Source organism: Silene latifolia, chromosome 9 (genome assembly GCF_048544455.1).
Source record: "Silene latifolia isolate original U9 population chromosome 9, ASM4854445v1, whole genome shotgun sequence".
In the NCBI taxonomy this organism is placed as follows: Eukaryota; Viridiplantae; Streptophyta; class Magnoliopsida; order Caryophyllales; family Caryophyllaceae; genus Silene; species Silene latifolia.
Window position 1 is genome coordinate 162,003,988 of NC_133534.1, and position 21,955 is coordinate 162,025,942.

At 36.8% G+C, this 21,955-nt stretch overlaps 1 protein-coding gene across 1 annotated transcript; it reads right to left on the minus strand.

The window, feature by feature from the left end:
* Positions 1-1,631: 1,631 nt before the first annotated feature.
* Positions 1,632-5,080, minus strand: LOC141601833 (uncharacterized). The gene is made up of 2 exons (XM_074422138.1): positions 4,928-5,080; positions 1,632-2,954 (listed from the first exon to the last, which is right to left on the minus strand). Exons 1-2 carry the CDS (start codon positions 5,078-5,080, stop codon positions 1,632-1,634), a joined length of 1,476 nt encoding a protein of 491 aa, XP_074278239.1.
* Positions 5,081-21,955: the final 16,875 nt, after the last annotated feature.

Sequence of the window (21,955 nt, forward strand, 5' to 3'; positions counted from 1 at the left end):
ACTAGTGGATGCGCATTCATGCATTTACCCATTTTATCAACTTTTGCATTTAACCAACTAAGATCGATCAGTAGAGGCCGCTACCGCGGGCGGGATTGGGAGTCCGACTAAAGGGCTTCCCAATATGTACCTTCACCTCTTACTCAGAAACTTTGGATAGTGGACGACCTTATCCAGGGCGTATGAGAGTGATTCTAGAGATAGGATGCTAAAGAGGGACGATTCCTTATCTTTAGTACCTATGTCAAACACTGATTTGTGCTTCGTTTGACCGAGGTATAAAGTGGATTCGAACGGGTTCCAAGCATCCCACAAATGCTTGGTGGTGACTCCGAACATCTCTTGCATCGTTTCGAGACCCTTGCCGAGACGAAACCGACCGATCTAAAACGATCCGGTAGAAAGCATTTTTACGCCGCCAAACGTGGGTTTCAAAAGAACTGATGTTGTTGTCCACAGATCGGCTGGGCATACGCAGGTAAGCCATGTCCACAGTAAGATAAAAACCAACTCGAGCCTCATTAGACCATGCATAGAGTTGAATAGGGGGAGACTATGTCGACTTTTAGGTGTTGTACAGTCTAGACGACACGGCTCCGGGACCTAAATCTTCCTAGTGATTGTAAGATATACACTAACTCGATCCCATCACAACAATAAGTGCTTGTATCTATTTGAGAACATTTTGTATATCTATTTCCATGAATCGCCCCTATGAACCCATGACACCCTAGTGCTTTTAATCAATTGTTTACAACCCCTTTATTTGCTTTACTCTGTTTTCATTAATTTACATTCATCTTGTTGATTAGTTTAGACTACATCTCATCTCAACCCAGAATTTGTGACACCCTAAGACATAGCTACTTGAAATTGAAAATCCTACATCAATACCCGTCCCTTGGGATCCGACCTTTACTTGCCTCTTTACTAAGAATAGTTTGTGAAGTTATAAATATTGTTTTGGTTGGTAGCTTTTGACGACGAGTTTATCCGGACCAAGTTTCGATATGAATCGACTTATGTACTGCGCTTTGCCCAGGAATCCTCTAACCTCTTTTTCTGTTAGGGGTTGTGGCATCTCGATTAAGGCTCTATTTTAGATGGATCAATTTCTATCCCCCTATGGCTGACAACGTATCCCAGAAGCTTGCCTGACGTTTGAAGAGTTTATCACACCAAAAATACTAGAGAGGGGGTGGGGGGGGGGGGGGGTGAATTGAGTATTTAAAAACTTATGCCAACTTTTTATTTTATATCAATGACTAATTACTTAATGTTTATTAATTAAATTTTAACTAATTAACTAAGTGATTATGAAGGTAATGAAATGAACGAAAAGAAAAACTTCAAGGACACACGAAATTTGAAGTGGTTCAGCTTCACACGTCGAAGCCTACGTCCACTATTCTCGATTAATAATTTTAGTACCTGTCTCCGGATTACAAAATTATCAACCCAATTCGTATAGCTAACTCTATTTTTGTTTTCCTAAAATGTGTGTGTATTATATATATATATATATATATATATATATATATATATATATATATATATATATATATATATATATATATATATATATAAAAAAGAGTTTCAAATACAAAATAAGGCCTAAACCTTTCCAATGGTTAAAGGAAATTCAAGCGCCCTAGCCAATCTAACTCTTGTGTATTCAACTTCCTCTTATCCCGTTCTTTTATCCTCCTCTTCATATCATCATTGATCAGCAATGCACTACATCTAGGCCTCAGGACCAGCTGCTCTATACGATTCTTGTTTCTCTGCTGCCACACATGATACATGGCACTCAACACCATAGCATTCTTTACCTTCCTCTGCGTTTTCAGGCCAGTGTTATGAATGCACCAAAGTCGCAGGACATCGAAATCGGGAAGTCTTAAGCCGAAAATTTTCATCGCTTCTTGTATTACCCGTCTGCTAAAGGCACATTCAAAAAATAAATGTTCCTGTATCTCTTCTGCCTGCCCACATAAGAAACACATTCCATCCACATTCATCCCAAATCCTTTCAGTCTACTATTAGTATGCAGGGATTTGTGAGCTATAAGCCATCCCATGAACCTATGTTTAGGTAGATTCCAACTGTCCCAAATTCCATTATGCCAGTCTACCTTAGTCCTTGCTCCTCTAAGCCATTCATAGCAACCAACAGGAGTGTAACCAGTATGCTGCACCTGACATACCCCCTGACTGTAGCCATTGACAATCACCTGCTTCACCTTGCAAATCCTCCTCCACACCCAGCTGGAGTTGCTAGTGGCTGTGTACTCCTGCCAGGAACTCCCCTTTAAGTAATTTTCATTCACCCATTGGACCCATAACGACTCCTTCTTAGTTGCAATCCAATCCACAAGTCTACCAACCATAGCAATATTCCACAATTCCTGATTCTTTAGCCCCAATCCCCCTTTCTGCTTTGGCCTACATATAGTATCCCGGGCTACTAAAGGACTTCGTCTGTACTCAGCACTACCATCCCATAAAAAATTCCTGCATGTAGCTTCTATTCTTTGTATGACTCCTTTAGGGAGAACAAACAAAGAAGCCCAATAGGAGTGTAAAGAATTCAAGACATGCTGAACCAAAGTGAGCCTACCTGTATAGGAGAACTTCCTGGCACCATAACTATGTATTCTGTTGCAAATTTTATCCACCAAGCACTCACAATCCTTCTTCTTTAATCTCGTAGTCTGGATAGGCATCCCTAGATACCTGAATGGTAGCTTGCCTTCTTTAAACCCAGACACACTCAGGAAATCACATTTGAGCTCTTCATTCACTCCATTAAAGTAAGCATTAGACTTACTAGCACTCACTTTAAGTCCAGAAGTTTTTGAGAAGGTTGAGAAAGATTTCAGAAGGAGCATCATAGACGCAGCATCCCTATTACTGAACATCAAAACATCATCTGCAAACATAAGATTTGTAATCTTCAAACATAAGATTTGTATAGCTAACTCTAGCTGTAACTCAATTTGAATATCACTAGATATTCGGTTTTGACTATCTTAAGTTACTAAGAAAGCACTTGATTGTTCTTCTAAGCGTTCACACAATTGAACGAGTAAGAAACAATATGAAGTACTATTATCTTATGACGTAACCTTAAGAAAAATAAGCAAATTAAGGAGCACGACTTTTCGCAAAATTTTCCAAACGCAAAACAATAAGAATAACCAATTAAAAATTAAACTCAATTTTGTTTGCAAGGGATTTTTAATATTTCGAAAAGTTTAACTAGAATAAAGAATGATCATATGTATTTATATTAGAGGAGATAACTAGGGTTTGCACAAAACCCTAGGATGTCGTGAGATAGGCGGTTTTATCTCGCAAGAGATAAATCTCTATTTCTTTCCTAATTCAATCCATGATATATTAGTTTAGGTAAATAAGATAAAAGTGAATCTTATTTTTCTATAACTGTATCTTTATGATTTTCAGATAAGTAAACAAATTAAATCATGTATATATTTAAGATAAGAAAATATCTTATAAAAATATAAGTTAGATTTAATTAGATAGGTTACTTGTACTAGAGGACTTGTAAAACCTAAAGGATCAAAGCCAGCGGCCGAAACCCTAGGCCCGTGTCCATCCAGACGAAAATCTCTCTTCTTGGATTTGGGATAGGTTAAAATAAACTAGCAAACCCTAGGTAGCATGACGACGCATAAGTCGTTTTACTAACCAATGGAGACATGCACGTTATCCATTATAACAACCCATAATTCATATCTACTATATACACATATGATTTCGAAATATGTTTAAAAAATTTTATCCTTTGAAAAATGATTTTAAAACTATTAAAATCGTGCCATTAAAATGCTACCCAAAGTTATAGTAAAAACAGCTATAACTTTATGTTTGGTAAGTAAAGTTATAGGTGAAATAGCTATAACTTTACCTTCCCAATATTCTTTTCTTAAGATACCGTCATTAGATGAAGACCTATACTAGCTAATCTGCCTGGAGATATTCAGTGATAGGATCTTCTCTTTATCTTGACCAAAAACTCTTCATCTTGAGCTTGTTAAAGACTTGATCTAGCCTTTTGCTTGAGTAATCATCATACTTGAAACTCGTTACAGTAACTATGACGCTTTAAGAATCTTTAATGTTATAGCTCAAGCTGCTATAACATTACTTGAATGATGCCTCACAAATCTTCAATGTTATAGCTAAGAATGCTATAACATTACTTGCTAAACTTGTAAACCTAAGTCAATCTAACAAAGACTAAACAAACGATTACGAGCAAGAGTATATATAAAACGAAGCACACACTTGTCATTATCAAAACTTAATCATATATCTATATGGTTTAACAACATTACTCCGAATGCACATTTCTGAGGATTGAGCCTCATGTTGTATCTGCGCAATCCGAGGAAGAACTTGCGAAGGTTAGCGATGTGCCCTTTTCTATCCTTAGATTTGACGATCATATCGTCCAAGTAAACCTCTACCTCTTTATGCATCATGCCCTGTAGCAAAGTAGTCGCAGTGCGTTGGTACGTAGCCCCAACATTGATTAGCCGATTGGCATAACAGTATAGTAGTATGTGCCCCACTGAGTAACGAAGGCTGTGATGGACAAGAGTTGGTCGTCATACATCCAATGAAACACATTTATATTCTCAACAAACAACTAGTTAGTGGTAAGTCGAGGTAGATCCATGGGACGGTGTGCTTTGGGTTCTAAGTCTATCTATCCCAATTTATGCTAGTGTCACAATTGATTTGAGTTTGTAGTTGTGTTCTAGACTAATACAACCAATAAAGTAAAACAAGCAATAAAAGGAAGGATATAAACAAATGATTAAAATTACTAGGATATCATGGGGTCATAGGGGATTCATGGTGTTGATCATACAAACATGTTTGAATGATAAGATACCTCAAATTTCTCAAGGATAGGCTCCTCAAGAAGAGTAACCTCATACACTTTCGTTTCCTTACCCCATGAGTTCTTGCAAAGAACGATTTTATCATCATAGCTATCATCATAAGGATCATAGATGGGCGCTTCATTCAACTCTTTCTCCAACATCTCAAACTTCACATCAAAAGACACACCCTCATACTCACAAAGGCTAAGAGTATTTGGCGTACTCAACCTCATATCTTGCACATCAAATACCACACTTTCATCCTCACAAGACCTCAAAGAGGTTGGCTCTTCCCACTTCTCATTTTCCATATCAAAGGTTACTACTTCAAATTCACATTCATGATCAATGTTTAAGGATCGGTGGGGAGTGGTTTATTGGGTTGCCTTTGTTGGAATATGTGTCCTCCGACAATGATGCGATCACAACTGTTGATCATGATGATCACATGTTTAAATCTCATTATAAAAAAAATATAATTGGGAAGTAATATTTTACTGTCAACTGGTCCACACATATCGGTAATGATTGGCTGACTAGAGTTTGACATTACTGTCGTGCGACGGTGGTGAGCAGTTGATCCCCTTAGGTCATACCTAAAGGGTAACACTCTTAATTGATCATTTAATTGATCGTATGACAATACGGGTCAATTAAAATATTTAAAATTGACGGACGATTTTGGAAGTAATATTTGCGTGTCTTATTGAAATTTGATTAAATAAGATACGGTCTAAGTAATCGAATTGTTTAATTACTTAGATGAAATTATTGTTTAAGAAAATAATTGAAATTGAATGAATTATTATAAATACAAGTTATTGTGATTTATAAATTGGTAAAAATATTTTGGTACAAGCAATTATGAATTGCTAAGTCGATTTTGTATATGACGTATTTTTATTAATATGTTGATTTTTAATATGTTAAAAATACATAACAATTTTATGTGACATGTGACATGTGACATATTAACAAATTGACAAAAATAAAATGGATTCCATTTTATATGTGTGCCGAAATTAAGAGGAGAATTAGGCTAATATTGTGTTGATTATGTTAGTGGTAAACATAATCATTCCCTAACATACTAGCCATGCAAAACCTAGTGATTATTGTGAAGAACAACTAGTGCATGCATTGGTCCCTTTTTCTTCCCCTCTTACCCGGTTTTTCATAAGGCAAAACCAAGGGTTTTTGCCTTATATTTTATCATATACACTAGATATCATATAGTGTATTAGCTCATTCATCATCCATCTAAAATAAGAACTTTTTGAAAGATAAAATACCTTCCTCTTCCTTCTCTCTTAACCGGTTTTAAGAGACCAAAAACCAAATATTTTTGGGTCAATTTTACACTAAATTAATATTATTCTAGTATTCATAATATTAATTTGATTAAGAGTTTGCCTTGGGTATTTTACTTTGGGAGGGATTCTACACTTGGATCCTAGTTCATCCACTAAGGAGAGCACAAGAACAAGAGAGAAGGTGAACTCTCTTGTGCCCATATAAACCGAAATACCAATGTAAAATGAAGATTTCTTCTTTAAATTGTTTATTGTTTGCATGCATAAGATTACCATTTAATTTTATGACTAAATTAACAAAAACATATATGAATATGTTAGTAAAAAGATCTAGATTTATAACAAGCGGTATCAAGAGCCTTGGTTGTGTGCATGCAAATCGGTTAAAAGTTTTTCCGAGTTAAACGATTAACATATAAAACTTGTTTAATTTGTGTTATTATGATATATCACGAAAATCATTATGCATGTTAAATTTTCTGGTTCTAAAATGTTTTTAGGATATTTTGGTTAATTTATGGATTTTTATTGTTCATCTTACATAATAATGGCATTAAAATATGATTTTATGAATAAAATGTCATTTTTGGACTAAAATTAGCTAAACTTCGAATTTTTCAATGATTTTTGGATATTTTATCACATGTCTTATTTTGAGATGACCTGTAAATGTTCATAATTTTTGGAGTTCTTATGCTCGAAAAATGGATTTTTCATGTTTAAAATCGAATTTAGATGAAAAATAGGTTAATATGAGATAAATTTTGAATCTGGTCATAGAAATTTATTATGTTGTCACATGAAATTTTATAAGATGTGTGTAAAATAATAGGCTATATTGAAGTCTTTATGCATGATTTATGGATTTTTGAAGAAAAATAGCATAAATAGTGACTTTATTAGTGAATAATTCCTAAAACATACTCAATGACTAAGGAAAAACGTCACATATTGCATTTTATTATCTTTTTCAGATCTAAAATTTAAAAGTTGATGAATATAATTTTTCTCATGTTTTTATGATTTTTACTGATTTTGAGTCCTAAGAGGTTAGGGTAATTAACTTATGCATAAATATGAATTTATGTATTTTATTGTGATTTTAAAACGTTGAATCACGCAAATCCGTAAAAACCGTGTAATATACGATATTGGCTACTTAAATGCAATTTAGCATAAAATTGGGCATGTTCATACATATTATAATGCTGCATTTTCTTTATGATTGTCATAATTGTATTTTATGAAATTTTTGAATTATGTAATTTTTACTTAGTATGACCTTTGTTTTTAATTGATATTACCCGAAATGTATGGGAATATCGATTCGGTTGTAATTTATTGTGATCTCCTATCACCGTTTTGTAATTTAATAGATTTATTTTATTTTAATTACAAATGTATAATAGGAAATTATGTAATTTGTTATGTAATTTATTTATTCCGGAGTTCCTTAAAGACGGTGTCATTCAAATGGCGATTCAAAAAGACGTTACCTCGAGATGCGTGCCTCAACCGAAGTTCAAGGGACCAATGGAGTTGGTTTCCGAATATGTAATAGTTAAATAGTTTTTCTATTTTAGGAAGGCCATACTAGGATTTATTTTTTTTTATGCTTTGCTTTTTATTTATATGTCGCATGCATCGCTAAATCGCCATAACTAAAACATGCATCATCTTTTTATCGAGTTTATCGACCGTGTCAATTACAATTATCGTAGTTCACCGCTTTAGTTCACTTAAAACGTGATAGATAATAAATTGACATGACGTCTCGCTAAAATAAACAATTGAGACATAGCCTTACCAAAGACTAGAAACCATGAAAACCTATTTCGTGAGGGAGTGCACTCGGCCACATCGGGGTACTAACCTTGTTACGTAGGGGAAGTGGATGATAAATGTCTATCCACCGAATTCATGTTGATGAAGGTTTCATCGGCCACACCGTGCCTAAATTAATATGGGTTTGGATCATGGACACATTTATTCGAAATTTGGATTGAACTCAACAAAAGTTTTTCGATAAGGGTTTTATCGGCCACACCGTGCCCTTGTTGAATGTGCTTTGGGCTAAAGATAAATGTTAATGTAATATTATCGACCAAGAGTTCTAAAAGTAGAATCGATTAAAGTGTTAATCCACCGAGTTATATTGATAAGAGTTTTATCGGCCACACCGTGCCCAAGTTAATATGAATTTGGGTCTTGGAATCATTTATCTAGTTGGGTAGAGGTCACTAGAAAAATGCATAAAACTTGTTTAAATTAAAATTTTACGAGTATTATTATTAAAACGACATATGTTTTATTCTTTCTATCTTTTGTTTTGTAGACCACTTCTTTTTCTCATAACAAATGGCTACACCAAACCCAAACGCCACGCCTCTCGCTAATTCATCATGGCTCCGATCCTTCATGGATCGATGTAAACTTGAAAAGAATGGGTCAAATTTCTCCGATTGGGATGCCCAACTCAAATTAGCCGCCCAAGGTGACGACTAGCTTCGTTACCTTACCGAGGCCTCTCCACCCGAACTTACTACTAGGTCGACCGCCGCCACTAGGGAAGCATATGAGGCTTACCATAAGGAGTCCGCCGAAATGAAAAATGTGTTGATCTTTGCGATGGAGGCGGATCTCCAAAGGAGAGCCTTTAAGATGGGCACCGCTAATGAGATTTACTCCAAGCTTGTGACAATGTTTTCACAAAGTCCGCGGATCGTCCAATATGAGGCGGCCGCGGCATTCTTTGATCTCGACTTCAAAGAGGGCCAAAAGGTTAGCCCTCATGTGCTCAAATTAATGGAGCTAGTCGAGACCTTGAAGATTCAAAAGGTTGAAATCCCCAAAGAACTCATTGTACATAGGATTCTACACTCCTTATCCAAAGTCAAGGCATATGTTCAATTCCGGGTGAATTTTAACATGCAAGACAAGGATGTGTCTCTTGAAGAATTGCACAAGTTACTTGTGTGCAAGCCGAAAGGGACATGGGGTTAAATGTGAACCCACCCAAGGATGTGCTTAACATTAGCACCAAAAGCAAGGGGAAGTTCAAGAAGAATGGGAGGAAGGGTAAGAAGCAAGCTCCCACTTTCACCAAAGCTAAGACTTATGAAGCTAGCACTTCAAAAATCAAGAAGGGTCCTCTTGATAAATGCCATTATTGTAATGGTGTTGGACATTGGAAAAGAAATTGTTCCAAATACCTTGGTGATATTAAGGCTGGAAAGATTACTCCAGTAGGTAAATGACTATCCTTTCTTTTATGTTTCTATTTCAACTATGGTATTATGATACAAAGTTGTGATAATGTATCTCCCTTTTTATTGTAAATAGGGCCTCCGCCAAGCAAAGACAAGGGAAAAGAAAAGCAAGCTTGAGAAACCATCAAGAAGCTAGGAATATCTTTCATGGAGCTTCGCTTTTTATTGTCTTATTTTAATTATGTTTCGGATTTTAGAACCTTTTAAGTTTCCGTGTTCGACATGGAAAGGTATTTTGGATAATTGGTTGTATTTTGGATAATGGTGGCTTGTTTGCAACCCAAGTCACCCGTTTTATCTTTTTATCCTTGTTCTAAAACTCGTATTTACATGTTTGCTCATAGAAACATATGATTATTCACTTAAAGTGATCTAATAGACAATTATAATGATGAGATTCATTATATGTCCACATGCTTAAAAGCTTGTGTATGATCATTTACAAAGTGTCATTGAGTTTATGAACTCTCTTAAAGGAATGTCAATCAACCAAGTACACTTACAAAATCTAAAACTATTAATCAACCTATGAGATAGTTCTCCTTATACTTCAAATTCATTATTTGTGTCTCATATGCTATCTTTGAATCTGTGGTGTATTTATTCTAAAGATAGAGTGGGAGAAAAATGAGGACACAACACACACCAAGATAAATTTGTGTACTTGTGTATACGAGATCTACGCAAGGAAGAATGATTTGAATAAAAGGTATATCTATTCATATAGTATACCCAATAGATGAGATCTATGGTCTCGAATAAATATACATGATCTCAAGAGACCAAGTGAAGTAATCAAAAGAATATTTTCTCAAGATAACTACACGAGGAGACCAAAAGAAAGTTTTGGAAGAAAAATGACTAATGTAAAGTCTTAACGAGAGTTTTGACTAGTTTATGATAAATTTTGACCAATAGTTTCAACCTTGATATTTACTTAAGAGCCTAAAATGAATCAAAGTAACATCCTAGAAAATAAATAAGATTTATGACTAGAGGTTGCAAGGATTGATATACCGATATCATCAATAGCTAAGTTTTAACCACGCAAATGTCATTACTTAACCTCATTGTGAAAAAGAAATGGTTAAACCTCCTTCCAAAAGGGTATTTGAAGGACGTGTTTTAGATATTATTTATATTTGAATAATGACATTGCTACACATCATTATGATATGAATTAGTTAGAGATTAAAATCTCTTTCCATAAGGTTAAGATGAGACCACTTCAAAATGAGTATTTTGAAAGGATATGATGGGAACATATATGGTTTTATCTCAATAACTTAGCAAAGCAATAAATTTCAATTCTTGAAATATCTCAATTGAGTAGTCAATTGCGGATCATGTGGAATTAAGTGGGAGTTGGAAATTATCATGTGAAGACATGGAATTTAGTGGGAGTAATCATCTTATAAAAGTCTATAACTCATCACTCATTGAAGAATGACGAGCTAATACCTTGCTTCACAAAGGAGTATTTGAGTTTTCAATCCTGGATGAAAATGGACTATGATGAATCCAATCACATCATGAGATGTTGATAAGTATTGAGACATGCACATCGAATCAACGAGAAACGTAGGTTATTCATGTAAATGAAAACGGAATTGCCATTAGCAGTCATGGTCGTTCCTTGAACCTAAGAATGGTTGATCTCATGATTATTAGTTACTAATGTTTCCACCATTGGAATAATCATGCACATGTTCAAAATGAATCATATGCATAAGAACATGATGATTCATTGGTAAGCTATAGAAGAAACGTCATGAATTCTCGAGGAGAATCCGATGAGCGTTTTTAGTGTTGGACGAAAGACTCTGTTATGTGTCAAGAGGTTGCACATATTAAAGGAATCCAAACACGTGTAAGGATTTATGAAAATCCTAAACTTTTCAAGCTAAAAGGAGAAATAAGAAGTTTGGAAAGATACTTAGTTCAATAAGAAGTTACTCAAAACTAATCTTTCCTAAAATGCTAGGACTTGTGAGAAGTGTTAGGCAAATCATCTTGACAAATTGTTGCAAGACTCTACAAAACATATACCTAGTGCATTGTGTGTGGATGGAGTACTTGAACAGTACAAGTTATATCATTCACCACAAATTCGTTTATTATGTGATAATCGACAGGGAAGTTCTTTCAAGATAAAGAACTGAAACCGAGGTTGTGAACCTAGATTTGTACTTTGTAAGTTTCATGCTATGAGAAGATAACATGAACGTAAAGGAAAATGCGATTATAAGAAGTTTGAACACATGGACACATGATATGTTAAACTTCTTTTGCAATCAACAAGTGTTTACACACTTACGATATGCATCACAAGGTTGTAATATGGTATTGACTACCCGAGTGTGATGTCGACATTTGTCGTTTGAGTTATCATTAACTCACCTTATACTTTGCTATGTCCAAACGGGTTGTAGAGACAACTGAACCCCGTTAAAGTGAACACGGATTAGCATTGTATTTGCCCATAGTCACATACATGAGGTGACGTCTAGAAGTGACTAGAATGTGATGCGATTGATGGCAAGTTCAAGTGCCATGGAGTCATATGAGAATGACTAGTCGATCACATAGGCAGACTATTAGGAACATTTTGTAGGGCCTTATGACCGCTTATAGAGTTCTGGCAAATTTATATAGCCTGGTCGTAGAGCTGCTATAGTATTCTAATGAGTCGATTCTTTTGGCTAAAAACTATTCACCTAAGATGGCACAATTTCAGATTAACTTTGATTTGTGTTACTACGACCTTCGTAAATGAGGTCAAATAGGCATATTTTGGGTTATGATGGTTGTGGCTAGTCGAAGGGAATGAGTGCGATAGGAATTGTCCATCCCTAGTCAGGGTTATAACAATATCTCAGGGCCACTCGAGGAGTAATGAACTGGAAATGCATGGCCACGCTCGGAATGTGTCCATAGTGGACAAATCCGGTCAATCAGTTATTCTCCATATCGAGGAAACCACTCTCGATATGATCACTTGCAAGTACGACCTGAAAGACACCTTTCATTGAGTGAGAGATAGTAATAGGACAAGAGAATTGGTGACGCACACTTGTCGAGGACAAGTGGGAGATTGTTGGAATATGTGTCCTCCGACAATAATGCGATCACAACTGTTGATCATGATGATCACATGTTTAAATCTCATTATAAAAAAAATACAATTGGGAAGTAATATTTTACTGTCAACTGGTTCACACATATCGGTAATGATTGGCTGACTAGAGTTTGACATTACTGTCGTGCGACGGTGGTGACCAGTTGATCCCCTTAGGTCATACCTAATGGGTAACACTCTTAATTGATCATTTAATTGATCGTATGACGATACGGGTCAATTAAAATATTTAAAATTGACGGACGATTTTGGAAGTAATATTTACGTGTCTTATTGAAATTTGATTAAATAAGATACGGTCTAAGTAATCGAATTGTTTCATTACTTAGATGAAATTATTGTTTAAGAAAACAATTGAAATTGAATGAATTATTATAAATACAAGTTATTGTGATTTATAAATTGGTAAAAATATTTTGGTACAAGCAATTATGAATTGCTAAGTCGATTTTGTATATGACGTATTTTTATTAATACGTTGATTTTTAATATGTTAAAAATACTTAACAATTTTATGTGACATGTGACATGTGACATATTGACAAATTGACTAAAATAAAATGGATTCCATTTTATATGTGTGCCGAAATTAAGAGGAGAATTCGGCTAATATTGTGTTGATTATGTTAGTGGTAAACATAATCATTCCCTAACATACTAGCCATGCAAAACCTAGTGATTATTGTGAAGAACAACTAGTGCATGCATTGGTCCCTTTTTCTTCCCCTCTTAACCGGTTTTTCATAAGGCGAAACCAAGGGTTTTTGCCTTATATTTTATCATATACACTAGATAACATATAGTGTATTAGCTCATTCATCATCCATCTAAAATAAAAACTTTTAGAAAGATAAAATACCTTCCTCTTCCTTCTCTCTTAACCGGTTTTAAGAGACCAAAAACCAAATATTTTTGGGTCAATTTTACACTAAATTAATATTATTCTAGTATTCATAATATTAATTTGATTAAGAGTTTGCCTTGGGTATTTTACTTTGGGAGGGATTCTACACTTGGATCCTAGTTCATCCACTAAGGAGAGCACAAGAACAAGAGAGAAGGTGAACTCTCTTGTGCCCATATAAACCGAAATACCAATGTAAGATGAAGATTTCTTCTTTAAATTGTTTATTGTTTGCATGCATAAGATCACCATTTAATTATATGACTAAATTAACAAAAACATATATGAATATGTTAGTAAAGAGATCTAGATTTATAACAACCTTTATTTGGGCAATTTGAATCTCCAACTCCTCTCCTTGGGTAACAATGCCTTGAAGAACATTGTCCCTCTTTTGGCTCTCCTCTACCATTTGTTTGTAGAAGTTTTGTTGATCTCCCATCATTTGGAGAATCATATTTTGAATAGGTTCATCTTCTTGTTGTGGGTAGGTGTGAAAGGGGTTGTATTGTGGCAATTGAAATTCATTATGAAGTGGGTATTGAGTGGGTGGTTGTTGTGGATATTGGATGTGGTGATTTTGGTGGGAAAAATTGGGGTAGTGGTTAGGATTTTCATTTTACAAATAGTAAGGTAGGTTGTGTTGACTTGCTTCTCAAACTCGCCATGCCCATAGTCATACTCAAAAGATCCACCACATACTCCATGTATCAACTCTTAGGTCATCATAGCTAAGACAAGGAAACAACTACAACCAAGGAAACTACACACAAATGGTAAGAACAACCCTTGAGGAATAAGTTCCTCAAGATTAAGGACAACCCTTGAGGAATAAGTTCCTCAAGATTAAGGCACAAATAAAAATAGACAAACAGGCAAGAACTTAATCACATAACACCGTTCCCGGCAACGGCGCCATTTTGATGGACAAGAGTTGGTCGTCACACATCCAATCAAACACATTTATATTCTCAACAAAAAACTAGTTAGTGGTAAGTCGAGGTCGATCCATGGGACGGTGTGCTTTGGGTTCTAAGTCTATCTATCCCAATTTATGCTAGTGTCACAATTGATTTGGGTTTGTAGTTGTGTTCTACACTAATGCAAGCATTAAAGTAAAACAAGCAATAAAAGGAAGGATGTAAACAAATAATTAAAAGTACTAGTATATCATAGGGTCATAGGGGATTCATGGTGTTGATGATACAAACATGTTTACAAAGTTGCAAGCAATTAATGTTGTGGAGGAACCGAGTTGGTTTATGTCTTACGGTTCATATGAAGAGTTGGGTCCTGGAGCCGAATCGATTAGATTGTACAACACCTACAAGTCGACTTACTTTCCTCCTATTCAACTTCTATGCATGGTCTAACAAGACTCGAGTTGGTTTATATCTTACAAGTCTTGTTGAGTAGATAAGAGATGGGTAAAAATGCAAGGATTCATAGGCTTAGCATTTCATCGAACATAACATGTGCATAGGTTGACATCACAACAAGCAAGCAATTTAATTATGAAAACATATTAGATTAAGCATGATTAATCCCATGTTGGTTACCCTAATTACGCACTAATCCTAGTTAAGAAACTACTCACTCATTATCATGAAAATCATGTCATTAATGGTGTCAATCATTACAACAAGTATAAACATGATAAGAGCTTAAGGAAATAAACAATAAAGAGTAAAGAGTAAAGGAATTATACCAAACTTAAGATGATTCCAAATAATAAAGCAAAGAATAAAAGAAGAGAACTTGATTGAATGATGAAGGGTTGTCAATCCTCCAATAATAACCAATAATCTTCCATTACCGAAAAGTAATAAACTTGAACAATAATTAAGGAAAGAATAATGTGTGATTTTTGGAAAGGTTAAAGAGTAATCTATTCTAATCTACTCCCAACCTAATCTAAGAGGAATTTCTAATGTGGAAGCCCCCTTTGATTATCATTAAAATGGGATATTTATAGTAGTTCCTTATTAGGTTAACTAAGGCTAAATTAGTAATTAACAATTCTAAGTTCTAAGTAGGAAAATGCAAGTATTTTGGAGAGATGCGCATCCTTGCTGAAGACGCCGAGGGACGCTCGTACACAAGGTTAATACGCTCAGATTCTAGGCATGTAGGACGAGCGGTTGAGGGTCGGGACGCTCGGATCTGAGGCACTTGGACGAGCGTCTTGGAGCTTTGGATGCTCGGACTACTGTTCATAATGCTGCCTCCCGCATACTTCTTATTCTTGCAATTTTGAAATGTTTGTCCTAGACAACTGTAGTGTAGTTGTAGGAGTGCTGACTCGAAGTGAGTTTTGAAATTGGTTTGAGGCCCGAAGTTTGACTCGACATTTGGACAGAGTTTCGGCTTATTTTGCGCTGTTATATGCCATTTTTGAAAATGTTTATATTTTGTAATGGATTTCATTTTACAAAATTTCGTCATGGTTTTATTTAAAAATGGTGATCACGTATATGATACAAACATACATATGGGCATTATAACGGTATGCTGAGTGCATTTAAAGGCTTTTGGCTTAAAAAGGTGGGTTGCCATACCAAGCAATCAAACCCAAGTCTGTGGAGAGGTCCGTGCAAAACACGAGTAAGGTCGGTTCCTAGTCCATTTCCTCAAGTAGTGAAAGCTCTCGATACAAACATGAGTATGCAACGCAGTATCGTTGACGTCAATCGCTATCCATCTTTAAGCCCAGATAGGAATTTGGACCGTCCGGACGGGACGATTGGTCGCCTAGGAAGACCAAATGAAACGACCTAAGAAGGCCGAGTAATAAAAATCGACAACTGTCTCGTATAAACTATTCCCTAACCTTGTTCAAGTTTCACCCTAGGTAATACGTAAGTCTTTCATCCCTAGCGGAGTCGCGAAACTCTGGACATGGGGCACCCGCGCCGCGCGCACCTGCGCGTTGTTGGTTTTGAGGCGGCGTCACTTCTCCCACTGAACCTTAGTTTTCCAAAGCACGTCATGGGCCGTTACCGATTTGTGAGCCATTGAAACCAGTGAAAGGTTGAATAAGCCTACATTTGTAGAGTCGGCACCAATTTATTGTGGAAAAATTGGAAACCGTTCGAATACCCCATGCCATGTCAAGACACGAAGTAATGAGATGAACAGTAAGAACTCGTTACCCTTACCATTCTATGTCTAGAATGACTCTCGAGACGCTAATGGACACGGATGTCCAGAGATAACTGGAGTAAGGGGTGAGAGTACGAATTAGGAAGTTCTTTAATTCGAAAACCTAATCCTTCCCGCCTCGATAGTGGCCTCTACTAATGATTAGGAAAATTGTTCATATTTGTTATGTCGTCGAAGTAATGCATGCAATGCAACAAACATGGATTAATCCTAGCATGTGAAATTAGACTACGTCGGTTAACACGTGTTTTAGCAAACAATTTGGTCGAAGTAAATGTTAGATTCAATACATGTGAATGTCATACAATTAAATCATACATAATAACAATTACGATAAATGAATTACAATAATTAAAATTACAAAAATTACAAGGTTTATTTGATCTACGTCAAAAGCATGCTCAAAGACGGGATTTCGAAAAAGAAAATAAAAGCAAAATAAAATTAGAATTAAAATATGAAAATATGTCAGATTAGAGTTGATAATACGAATAATAGTTGATTTAAACCGTAATTAGGAGCTACGTCAAAGCGAGAAAGAGTTCAGGGGCAGAAACCAACCCAGAACAGGCACAACATCTGCTGCGTCCTCTGGATGAGGCGCAGCACTTCGTGCGTCTGTTCTAGAGCTGGGTTATGGCTGTGAAGTCAGAATCGCAACACTGTTATTGTTCGTTGGTAGATTTAAAATGGATTATCGATATTAGACTCGAATTGAAGTGTTTTAACCGATTATATGTATCTGGACAAGTCATAAAACGAATTAAAATGAGAAATTACAGCGGCTTACATGATTAAGATTATACGGTGAACTCGTGTCGGAAATACAAAAAGGCGAAACTTGAGGTTAGATTAAGACGAAACTAGACAAATAAGATTCGAAAGAAAACTTATGTATCAAATTAGGATTCCAGAACCTCGACATGAACAAGTCGAAACCCCGAAGAATCGATTTGAAATTAAACAGTGAAAACCCGCAAGTATTGAATTACTCGGGATTAAGGACGAATTAAGCATTGTAATTAAAAGGGAATTTTTAAAATAAGATTTATATACTGAAGTAACAAAGAGAACGGAGGAAAATGAAAGAATAAAAAAAGGAGGAAATTTGCAGGAAGCCAAGGAAGAAGAAGAAGAGAAGCAGCAGTAAGTAGCCTCTGGAAGAAGCGCAGCAAGGCTGCGATCCTTCCTGAAGGCGCAACTGCTGCTGCGTTTCTTCCTGAAGGCGTCTGACCTCTGCTGTTTCGTAAGAACGGCTTTAAAGGTGGATTTTGAATCGGTTTTCGAACGTGCTCTTGATATAGATTTACATTAATTGATACAAAATAAAAGTACAATAATAAAATGGGATTTACACCCTCAGACTTTCATGTTTGACGAAACGAGATTGACTAAAGTTATCGTTTAGTTATTGCTCGACTCGAATATGCGTGGAAAGTGACCTCGTTAGAGGATTTAGTACATTGATTTGATTGATTAAAGGTGGAGTTGGTCAAGTTGGTCGGTCTATGCAATGTGACTGGGACTCAGAATGATCTGAGCTTACGTGGTCGATTAATCATGAATGTAGGCGTCGAAAGGCAATAGTGTAGTCTAAAATGCAAAGAGAGAGAGACACAGAGAGAGAGAGAGAGAGAGAGAGAGAGAGAGAGAGAGAGCGAGAGAGAGAGAGAGAGAGAGAGAGTGTAACACCCCCATACACCACGTGCCTTACCAGGACCACCTAATGTATGTGAATGCTACCATCTCGGTTACCCTAGGAAATGTATATCAAATAGTCAATAAAGAAATGTACTTTATTAAGTAAATTTAAAGCGATACATGTCCAATACCAAAACTATTAAAGAAAATACAACTGTTTCCCAAAAATGTAAAACCAACTAAAGTAAATAAATGTTTAAGACACAGCGGAAGACTTCTAGACATCTCGTGGCAACTCAACCCAGCTATCCTATGCGCGTCATCTCATACCTGCTCAATAACTGCTCACCATCCCCGAATGGATCACCACAGTTTTCAAAACATTTAAACAAGGCCAGTTACTGATTACACAAAATAAATACAATAGAAATAATATATAATCATCCAATCTCCATCATAACTCCACACACCTGACTACACACTAAAGTGTGTAGTCCTTCCAGAATACCCATCTCAACAAGTATTCCACACCGCCAGTGGGGGACCGCAGCCGTTCCCACCTAAGCCCCGCTTATCTCATCCGAGCGATAACCCATGTTGCTAAAGGTGCACATCCCCTCTGTGGTGGGTTTCACGAGGGCTAATCAAGGGCGTGAAGCCACTCCCGCAAGTGACTCCACATAGCCGAGGACACACCTCGAGAACCACAGACAAACAATCAAAACCAACTACATTATACAACAACAATCACCAATTACCAATTCCAATACGATATGAATCAACTACAACAAACAACCATCAACAACATTATGCAATCAATAACATAATAGGGAAAACCCTACCTGGAATAAGAAACCACAAGACCGTCATAAGCAGCTAATCAGTAATGCTCCTCTACGAAACCTCCTCCTATAATCACATATATATACAATTACCATCTAATCAACATAATACTCCCAAAACCCCCAATTCTACCCAATTAGGGTTTTAAACAAACTCATCGAAACCGTATAAAAATTATACAAGAATCTTACCCTTGACACGACGAACTCAACGGCGTAAAGAACACGACGATCCGACAATCTTAGCCCTTGGGATTTGATAATAACGCGAAGAATGAAACAACGTACTCTTTTCTCTCTTTGAAAGGTTTTTAGAAAACTGAAAAGTGATTAAGAAAGATGACGGAACCCTTAAATACCAATCACGCGTTATTAACAAAACCCGGATAAAATAACCCGTAAGACTAACTTACTCGATCGAGTAAGTGACTTACTCGATCGAGTGCCTCTTACTGGATCGAGTAAGTGACTTACTCGATCGAGTGCCCCTTACTCGATCGAGTGTCACACGTACTCGATCGAGTACCCCTCAGGCAGACTATTGTTTCGTATAAAAACATACTTACTCGACAGAGTAAGCGCCACTCGATAGAGTACCCATAGAGATAGAAAACCGTAGTATTACAGTCTTTCCTCCTTAAAAAGAACTTCGTCCCCGAAGTTCAACCCATACAAAAAAATAAAACATGCTAACTCCAAACACGACACAACAACGCAACTAGAACTAAAAAAAAAACTCCCAACCACAACTCAAAGTAACTACTAATTATGCAAAACTAACATAAAACCACACCAAAAACTTACGCAATCATCTCCTACCCCCCCCTAAAAGAAACATGGTTACGTCCCCGTAAGCACACATACCTGATCAAAAAGAGATGGATACCGCTCTCTTATAGCCTCTTCCGACTCCCAAGTAGCTTCCTCAACCTCATGATTAGACCATAGAACCTTAAGCAACATTGTTTCCCCGTTCCTAGTTTTACGAACCTTGCGATCAAGAATCTGTTTTGGCACCTCAAGATAAGAAAAGGACTCATCCAACTCTATGTTCTCCACCCCTAGCACACGTGAAGGATCGCTCACATACTTCCGTAACTAAGACACATAGACCACATTATGCACCCTATCCAAAGCCGCTGGTAACGCTAACCGGTAAGCAACCTCACCCACATGATCCGAAATCTCATATGGTCCGATAAACTTCTGGCTCAGCTTCCCTTTCTTACCAAACCTCACCCCATGCATAGGAGACACTTTCAAAAGAACCTTGTCCCCATCCTAAAACTCTATGTCACGGCGATGTAAGTCTGCATAACTCTTTTGTCGATCCTGGGCCACTTTCATCGTTTGTCTGATCAGCTTAACTTGTTCTATCATCTCCTGTACCATCTGTAGTCCTAAAATAATGGCCTCCGCTCTATCATCCCAGCAAATCGGTCTCCTACACCTCCTCTTATACAAAGCCTCAAACGGTGCCATCCCAATACTCGTGTGGTAGCTGTAATTGTTATAAGAAAACTGAATCAGATCCAACCTATCCTCCCAGCCAAAACCAAAATCCATCATATAAGCCCTCAACATATCCTCAAAGGTCTTGATAGTTCTCTCTGTCTGCCCATCTGTCGCAGGATAAAAAGCTGTACTCAGCTTCAAAGTAGTTCTCATCAAATCCTGCAACTCTCTCCAGAACCGTGATATGAATCTCGCATCTCTATCTGACACTATATCCTTAGGCACCCCTTGCAAACGAACCACATGCTTCCTATAAGCCAACGATAACTCTGTCTTGGTCCAAGTATCTTTCATCGGAATAAAATGAGCTGAATTGGTCAGACGGTCAACTATCACCCACATCATGTTGTTACCTTGTTGACTCCTTGGCAGACCCACTATAAAGTCCATAGAGATAGAATCCCATTTCCACTCAGGTACCTCAAGAGACTGAATCTTCCCTTATGGTCACCGTTGCTCTCCCTTAACCCTCTGACATGTCAAACATTGAGCCACAAACTCATCTGTTTCCATCTTCATCCCAGGCCACCAAAAAGTCTGATTCAAATCTTTATACAACTTGTCACCACCTGGATGTACTAAATATGGTGTGCAATGAGCCTCTGTCATAATTATCTTTTTCAACTCCTCATCATTAGGAACACACCACCTGCCATCAAATCTCACCCTTTCCCTACTCCAGCTCTCCACTTCTCAATCTTAGAATCCAAAGCCTGTTTCCTGCGAATGTCATCATAAAGATCTGGCTCCACGGTCAAATCCCCTCTAGCATCTCCTTTCTGTATCATATGTATCCCCATCTTACCCACCTCATCTCTCAACCTCATGAAAGACATAACTGTGCATAGGGAATGCACACTCTTCCTGCTCAGCGCATCAAAAACCACGTTTGCCTTCCCTTCATGGTGTATAATATCCATGTCATAATCCCCTATCAGCTCCATCCACCTCCTTTGTCTCATGTTCAGCTCCTTTTGAGTGAAGATGTACTTGAGACTCTTATGATCTGAAAACACCTTAAAGGTCGCCCCATAAAGATAGTGCCTCCAAATCTTAAGAGTAAACACAACTGCACCCAACTCCAAATCATGTGTCGGATTTTTCTCCTCATAAGGCTTCAATTGCCTCAAAGAATAGGCAATTACTTTCCCATTCTGCATCAACACATATCCCAAACCATTCTTTGAAGCATCTGTATATAACTCAAAGTTCTCACACCCTTTAGGTAATGCTGAGACTAGAGCCGTGGTC